The sequence below is a fragment of the Vigna umbellata genome, chromosome 2 (assembly GCF_029865625.1).
Source record: "Vigna umbellata cultivar VRB3 chromosome 2, Vumbellata_1.0, whole genome shotgun sequence".
Lineage (NCBI taxonomy): Eukaryota > Viridiplantae > Streptophyta > Magnoliopsida > Fabales > Fabaceae > Vigna > Vigna umbellata.
Window position 1 is genome coordinate 20962863 of NC_142166.1, and position 9110 is coordinate 20971972.

A 9110-nucleotide genomic window follows, 5' to 3' on the forward strand; every position below is an offset into this window, starting at 1 on the left:
CTTTGCCAGACAAATATTTATAAATTATAATGGGCTTACCGTTAGGTCTGACTCATTAACAACCAATGAATGACAATATTAATTGTCAATAAATGACAATTATTTTCATTAACTCCCCGACAGTTATTACTATTAATTACCTTTAACGGCTGATTTAACCGATTGGTTCACTAACCTGAGAGGTATCATCGGTCGGGCTGATTTTACCGATCGATTCATTGACCTGAGAGGTATCATCGGTCGGGCTGATTTTACCGATCGGTTCATTGACCTGAGAGGTATCATCGGTCGGACGACTCTTCTGCACTTTTACCGTTCAGTCGGCTATGAGCCCATAGTAACACAAACGTTTTTTGTGGAGATACCTCTAGAATTAGTTTATTGTGCCTTAAAAAATGGTGCTTCGAACTCAAGGACGCCCTTCAATGTGCTTTCATTTTAGTTCCAAAATCTAGTACATGAATCTTTAACCCCCATAAAATGTTTAATCAAATGAGGTTCTAATATGTTGTATTGATTGACTGTACAGGAAGGTCAACCACCCAGTGAGGTTATCAGTCCCCAACTGGTTGTTGGAGGTCGCTTGGACAAGTATGCACGCAATGAAGACACAAATGTGATTATAAATGATCGCTTGATTACAAAAAAAGAGTTATGGGTATTGCAAGTTGTTGTCTTGAACAATATCATATCGTATTTCTACTTGCACATATATTTTTTATAACGTTAATCAAACTTTTGCACTACATATTGTTGTAGTTGGTCAGACAGTCGAAATCATCGTGATAAACTATAAAGACTAAATTGGGGCCATCTCATCCGACATAGGATGAAGAAGACTTTGAGGTAGGGGTTCCTTTACCGTATGCATTTTTTGTCACCCGTATCATGGAACGTTTGGAAATTCCATTGAATAATGAGCAACATGCCCTAAAGAAGAAGAAGTTTAGAATTGCGACAGACGTCATCTTTCCCTTTGAATTTAAGAAACACCATGATGGTCAGTGGGTTCACATAGATGCTCTTGCTCAACGCCAACGTCCTCAACACCAACCATCTCGCCTTCAACAAGATACTTCCTCACTTGATCAGATAATGAAAGGGATAAATGATCTGCGAACATTTGTTAGCGACAACTTCAATGATATGAATGCTAGATTTGGCCATCTCGAGCTAAACATGGGCGAAAAATTTGATATTGTTGATGCTCGAGTTGGACATCTTGAGCAAGACATAGAGTATCTTCGTCATGATTTTGGCCCACAAAGAGATATTCTTCATAGATTTTAATTTAATGGTATTGTCTTTTATTTTTATTTTTAGGTTTTTGTACTGCATTTTTTATTTAATAAAATAGTTTATATTTTTTTTTATTTATGACTTTGTTTTATGCTTTTTATTTCTATTTACCCTAAAACAATGGATTCAGGGTAAAAAAAAGTACATGTCAATGTCATGAATGCCTTTACAATAATTAAACAATAATAACATACATATATGGTAAATAAGTATGCAAACAAACATAACTTACATAGATGGTCAAGAATCGAAAAAACTCTTTCTTTTAGCACTAATACCCTTTGGAATCACCAGAGACCTGTAATCGATTACTAAAGAGTTTTTCTCGAATTACACTGTTAGTAATCAATTACAACCCTATTGTAATTGGTTACCAGAGAGTTTTTGTCCATTTACATTGCTGGAAATCGATTATGGGAAGGGTGTAATCGATTACAAGTGAACTCGTGCTCCCCCTGCACGAGTTTAGCATCGTGTAATCGATTACAAGGCATGGTAATTGATTTTCAGGGCCTAAAATCGTTTTGGGAGTGCATGACTTCACCTTTGATCACTGTGTCAAGGTGAAGTCGTGCAAGGAGCACGACTTCTTCTTTTGAAGTCGTCTGGACCTCACAACTTGCCTAAATGCGTAATTTTTAAAATTTTTACCTATATACATGTGAAATGCTTTTGATTTTTTTCCTACGTAAAAAAACTAAAAACAAAAATGAAAGAGTTAGTTGATAGTGTACACAACTTTTATAATAATAAAAATTATTTAAAATACTACTTTATTTTTAAGTTTAAAATGGTTTAAAATGGTGTTTAGAAAACACATAAATCTTTTTCATGACTTATCTATGTTTATAATATTTTGCAGTTACATAGATGATCCGAGATAAATTTGCTTCTTGAATTCAACTTAGTACTACACCACCTGATAACAAACAATTATTTCAAATGAAAGAAATGGGTGTGCATGAACCCAGCCATCAGAATTTGATCACGAGACCATTGATTTTGCCAATGGCATTTGACTCTCGTGTGAAGCAACAGATAGAACAGATAGAGTCCTATCTATACCATTAGCATTTGGTTTAACATTTGGATCATCTACGGTAGCAGTTGCACCACCACCACTGCCACGATCACCGCCACCAACTTTTAATCCTTCTCTTTCAACATCAAAACCAATTCTACATCCACAACAGCGTGAGAAAATGTGGTACAAGAAGGTGAGTAACCAAAAGACCCACGGCAAAGAAAGCAAGAAGAACCCTAAAACGAGGATCCAAGATGGAACTTTTGACTCAGGGAGAACCATGTACTCTGTAAGGCACCCTCCTCCAACGAGGACACACGTAAACAAAATAATCGCAATGATCCATATCAACGTGCGTCCGTAACTGCGATCAGGTGTCACAGACATTTGTTTCTTTCTCAGCACAAGGTGTGGAATTTGATCAAACAGGTGAAAGGCAAAATCAATGTTTCTTCTTTTTCATCTTCAACAATTAGGTTTAACTTTTTATGGGAGGAGGGGTTTTGTTTGGGAATGGGTTGACCTTCTAGTTTTCTTCTTCATGAGTTGTGAAAAAGATCATCAAACGGGGTTTTCAGTCCAACGGTAGGAATTTGTTCAGGAATTGTTCTTGTAAAACGCGGTTGATGGAAAAACAAACTAACACGCAATATGTGAGGGATTATGTTGTGAAATAACCATAGTTTTGACTCATCCAAGAGGAGATTGACAAGCTATGTAAGGACATATTTGGTTACAAAGGGATAATGAAACAAACTGGATTTGGGTTGTATTGTATCAAATTTCAAAGCTATTTTTTTTTTATAAAAAAATGTCAGAAATTATTACTAATTGTATTTTTATAACCTTAAAGGAAAAACACATGTGATAGAGTGTCCATTTCTTTTATTCTAGTAAAAATTTATTGCACTATAAAATAGTTTTTATTAAAAATAATTACAAAATATAAATAATTTGTATAATTTGTTATTATTAAATAATTTTTTATTAAAATGATAAAATAGTATAACAGTAATTTTAATTTATAAAATAATGAAATTTAAATTAGTAGTTATTTAAAAAGTAAAAATAAAAATGTAACTATTTTAGTTTAAAATAATGATTAGAAAAATTGAAATAAAAAAGCATACACAAAAAAGGAGAAAATCCTCTTTTATATAATATTGACATGTGCGTTTGTTTTTTTATATAACATAAAATAATAAAATTATAAATAACTTTATAATTTTATTGTAGATATTTTTTATTTATTTATACACAATATTTTACCATAGATAGAAAATTTAGTTTAAAATGATTAAATTTAAAAAAAGATTGAATTAATAAACACGGTTCAATTTCAAAAATAGTAACTTAAATAGTAAAATTGGTAAACCGTAATTTACTAAAGGGTAAACTTAAAAGAAATGTAAATATCAAAATGACAAATCATTTTTGTAGTGTAAACCAGTGAAACCATACGTGTTGTGTGTTATATTTTGTATGATAACAAAATATTATAAAATTGTTATTATTATAATTATAAAAGTTTTTAAATACTTTTTTAACATTTTATTATACGTATAACTCTTAGTCTTTCTTAAGATAATTTTTTTATTATAAATAGTTATTTTAGTTTAAAGAATACTTAATTTTTTTTTAAAACTGTCAAATAAAAAAAAGCCAAATAAAATTGATAAAATAATTATTTTAGTTTGAAAAATATTTAAAGAGTAAAATTGAAAATAAAATGTATACATGAATATTGATAATCTCTTTATATAATATACTAGTAAAAATGCATGTGTTACGTCCATTCATCTTCATTTGTATTTATAACAAAAAATTATAAAACTATTATTATTATAATTATAAAATTAAATATAAATAATTTTTATAATTTCACTATAGACAATTATTCTAATTAAAAAAGGTAATTTAAAAATATAGTCAAATGAAAAATAGCAATTTTAAGAAACGATTACTTAAACAATTAAATTGTCAAAATAACTATTTTAATTTTAGAAAAATTATTTAAATGATAATAGTTATTTTAGTTTTAAAACAATAATTAAACTGTAGAAAAAAAATGCTCAGATGTACACAAATTATTAAATTAAGAAAATATCACTTAATCACTAAAATTGGTAAAATAAACTTAAAAATAATTGAAAGGTAATATTGGAAATAAAATATATACATCAAAAAGTGGGAATATTTTTATATAATAGTATATATTATAGACTAGTGAAAACACGAATGCTATACGTGTATTTTTTTTTTCTCTTCTGAAGAACCAAAAATAATAAAATTATAATTATAAAATAAAATATAAATATTTTATAATTTTTATTTATTTAGTTTTTATTTATTTTGATGTAATATTTTATTATATTTTTAAAAAAAATGATTAAATTATAAAAAGTGTTAAACTAAAAAATTAATGAAATTTTAAAAAAAAGTCACATATATAGTAAAATTAGTAAACATTGACAAAAGATAAACTTAGAAACAAAAATGTAAATAGCAGGGGGAATTGATTATATATATATATATATATATATATATATATATATATATATATATATATATATATATATATATATATAATATTTACTATGAAACTTTGAAAATAAAATTATATGAATAAAAGACTTGTGTTTACAAAAAATATAACTTTCACTTTTTGGAGGTCATTTTTAACTTTCGAAAATGAATTCTAAATTATACATTTTGAAAACAAATTTTTTTGGATGTGTTAGTGTTGTCAAAAGGAATATTTCGTCTTAATCGGGTCTGACCCATATTGGTTGATCCGTGAGCCAACCTAACCCGACTCACTTATTAGTGAGTGAAAAAATTCGAATCTGGTTGGGTCTACCATGAGTTGATGGGTTAAACAGGTTGACTTATTGTCTTATTTAATTACAAGTATTTTTTTTGAACACAAAAAAAAAATTACATTTTTTTGTAATTCAAATCTAAATAAATTTCACTATCATGTTAAACTTCAAAGACAAGTTAATATACAAAAAGGTATTATACAATTCAAATGTAATCCAAAAGCAAGCACAAAAGTCAAAGAAATAAGTTTCTAATATTGATCATTTTTGTTCACTTATCCATTTATAAGATTAGAGTCTTAAATGGATAAATCCATAATATTTTTCTCTCTTGAAATGTCTTCTTTATCCTCATTTACAATACAATAAAAAAAGTGTTAACTAATAATATTGAAACACAAAATAATAAATAATTAAATTAAATTAGGTGGGCGGGTGAGCCGGCTCACCACAAGTTCAAACCGGGTGAGATAGGTTCAACCAGGGTAAGCTGGGTTTTAAGTGAGTCGGGTTGAAAATTGGCCCGTATCAAAAAATTACATTTTTTTTAAACCCAACCCAGCCCGAACCCGTGGTGGGTTGGGTTAACCCGCGGGTTCTAACCCATTTTGACAACACTAGATGTGTAGAAAGAAAGTTTTGGAGGTGCCTTAATAAAATAAATAGTTGATGTAAGAGTTTAGAAAATCATGTTTTAAAATTGATAATATATTTTAAATAGTAACATTTGATTATTTTAATAATAAAAATATAAAGTATAAATGGAATTCTTATAATTGAGTTTCATTATCCTAAAATCATATATTCTTTCTAAATTCTTTTATGTAAGTTCTCTCCATTATCTCTAGACTTTCTAACTTTTTGTCCATCTGTTTGAAGATCAGAGACCGATTAAGTGATCCTTGAGGCAAGCTCCCCACTTTTGTCTAATTAGTTTCTCTAATAGAGTAAGTTGGTTTTTTGCGTCTTTTATTCATTTGTTTGTTCTTTTTATGCATGTAGACTATCTTAGCTTGCATGGAGTGTTTGAGTCTTCTATAAGAGTCTTTGTTGATCAATGATCCTAATAGTGTGCCTTAATCGTGTTTGTGTTGATTGGGGAAGATAGAGCTTTCTATATGTCAGGACGTGTTGATAGGATTCTTGAGCGGTTTGGTAGGTAAGGGAAGCTCATTGCACTATTTTTAATAGATAACTAACTTGAAATGGCTAATTGTATAATTGTATGATAGTTGTAATTTTTAATAGATCTCTCAAATAATTAACATATTTGATTAGTTTTTAAAATATCTGGAAGGTTGTTTTATTGATAATTTCATATATAATTAAATTAGTTATTTTTTAAAATATCTAATAAATTATCTACAACAAAAATTTGCCTAAACTTTCAATTCAATCCTTCTAATTTTTGTCCAAAATTGCAAAAAGACCCAAATGATATCAATATTTTCACTTTAGTCTCCTTTGGTTGACCAAAGTTGAATGTTTGACCCAATGAAGGGTTGGTTCCAAGTGCGAAGATTTTCCATGGTTGTACAATTTGGGCTTTTCATACGCAAGTGTGTGGTGGCTGACCTTCGCTATTTACAATGGACTTGTATGTTCGTGAAGGAGGCGCAACTTAGGTAACGAACATGGTGGCTGAAAGCATTAAGACGTTCTGGTAGTTCTGGTGGAAAAGGATGAAGGTTTTGTGCAAAAAGATGGTGGTGTTTAGTGGTTGATTGTTGTCCGAGGTTGCTTAAGACCTACGATGAAGGGTGTGAAGTTGGGTGGTAGCATCCAAGTTGATCTATGTGTGAGCAGGTTTTTCATTTTTTTCGTGAGGTGGTTTGGGTTTTGGATGAAGATGGTGTATTGTTGGTGTTGTGTAGTGAGTGTTAAGACGAGATTGTCTATAAGATTGAACTGTCTAAACGACCTCATATGTTTTAAAGTTTAACGAACAACAATAAATGAAATGAACATATGACATAGTGTTATCTTTAGAAAAGAAATACAGCTAAAAGACAAGTGGTTATGAAAAAACTTTGTAAAAACTAAGTATCTTGAGAAAAGCTTTAGTAAACACACCAACACATGAACATACACACTATTAAACGGTTTCCGTATTATATGCGTTAATGAAAGTCTTGTTGAATGCCCTAGTGGTATACATTACTAAGTGATGATCATACGAAATCTTAATATGTCTTGATAGATAAAAGTGTACAAAGATGTTTTTGAAAGGTATGCTAAAAATGTTAAACAATGATCCAAAAACTTGTGTTGAAAGACACCTTGCTAAATGCGCTTTTAGATGAAACAAAGATAACTTAAAGAAGCGTTTTGAGTAAAAGTCTTACATAAGTTAGACGATATCATGTGCCAAACTATCTCCTTCATCCAACAATGAAGTCTTCATCAACTACTTGGTATCTTAGTTAAATGCTTACACGATCAAATCCTGCCTAAACAGTAGAAAATGTGAAAAGCACTTGTTGTTCTAAACATGTATTAAATGTCATTAAATGCATAACGTTTAAAAACAACAAAGTGATAGGACAAATTTGCCTTCATGCATATCTACTCTACTATGTGCATATAACCTATATCAACTATCCACCTACTCCATCCTATACAATTAGAAATGGACGTTAAGACAAAGAAGACATTCACGGAATGTTCTGACTATCAAAAGTCATGCCACAAATTTTGTACAACCTACTTTTGATAAAGAACTAAAAAAGCATGTTTACTCTAACAAGTTGACTTTAAGCAACAACTGTAACCTACTACAAGGATAAGAAGATCCGAAGATCAAAGCAAAGTATTATCTAACGAACATTTTCTTAAAGCCTATATATTGAAGAATGCCAAAGAAAAGAGCAAGAGAATAAGTATATGAGCACAAAATAAAATATTTGTGAAGAAAAGAAAAACTCAAAAGAAAAAGGAAATACTCTCAAGCTTCAAATATCATAACCTTATTGTTGTAAGAAGAGAGAAAATTATGAGAGTATATTAGATCAAATTGTATTATATACACATCTCTATGCGAGAGTAACAATCTAATGAATTGTAACTGATTTGTTTGATTGTAAATTCTGAAGAGAATTCAAACACTTAACGCTTAACTCGGTGGAGTTAAAAGTAGCTAGACGAGTTTGTCTAGTGGAAACCAGGAGTGGGTTAAACTCAAATAAACAGTGTATCAAGAAGATATCGGGAGTGTCTAGGGATACCAGAAGTGGTGAAGATTACTACACAACCAGGAGTGGTTGAAACTCAGTTCTAGTCAGAGTAACGGGGGTTACTTGGAGTCACTAGGGATACCAAGAGTGGTGAGAATACTCAGTTGTAATCTTGTTGAAAATTATAGTGGAACCTTCTAAGAGGTCTTAGAGGAGAACTGAATGTAGCTCGATAGAGCAAACTAGTATAAAAAAAAACTGTGTTTATTGCTTTAATCTAGCTAAACGCTCCTTTTTACAAACTCTGCATTTTTTATTAAGAGATAGCTTTGCTAAAACATTATAGTAAACCTCTTTAAACTATTGAAAAATACTTGCTAGAGAATTTATAGTTTCAATAGAACTTTCAAGTCAAGCGTGTTAAGACAAAATCGTATATGTGCCTAAACACTCTCATGTTTTGAAGTCTAATAAAATAACATTAAAATGGGATAACAATCTGAAAACAACTCAGGATGAAAACACAAGACCTAGAACCAGAATTCCCAAACATAGAAAACCTACACAAAGACTTAGAACTAGAATCCACAACATAGAAAAGCTTAGGAAAACACTTAGGATTTTAGGTAACAGAAAAACATCTAGGCTAAAAACACCCAGACGCATGGCTAAACACTAATGTTCCTAAAGCATCTAAGAGAGTTGAAGTAAAACGCTTAATGCTTATCATACCTGAAAAAGGTATTCAGCATAACTCTCGGAAGCAAAAGAGTTAAGACGATGTCTCTGACA

General features: G+C 30.2%; 1 protein-coding gene across 1 annotated transcript; it reads right to left on the reverse strand.

Moving 5' to 3' along the window:
• Positions 1-2197: 2197 nt before the first annotated feature.
• On the reverse strand, positions 2198-3021 carry LOC148203591 (uncharacterized). The gene has a single exon (XM_088105897.1). The coding sequence runs from the start codon at positions 2708-2710 to the stop codon at positions 2285-2287; it is 426 nt and encodes a 141-aa protein (XP_087962023.1). The 5' UTR covers positions 2711-3021; the 3' UTR covers positions 2198-2284.
• Between the last annotated feature and the right edge of the window lie 6089 nt (positions 3022-9110).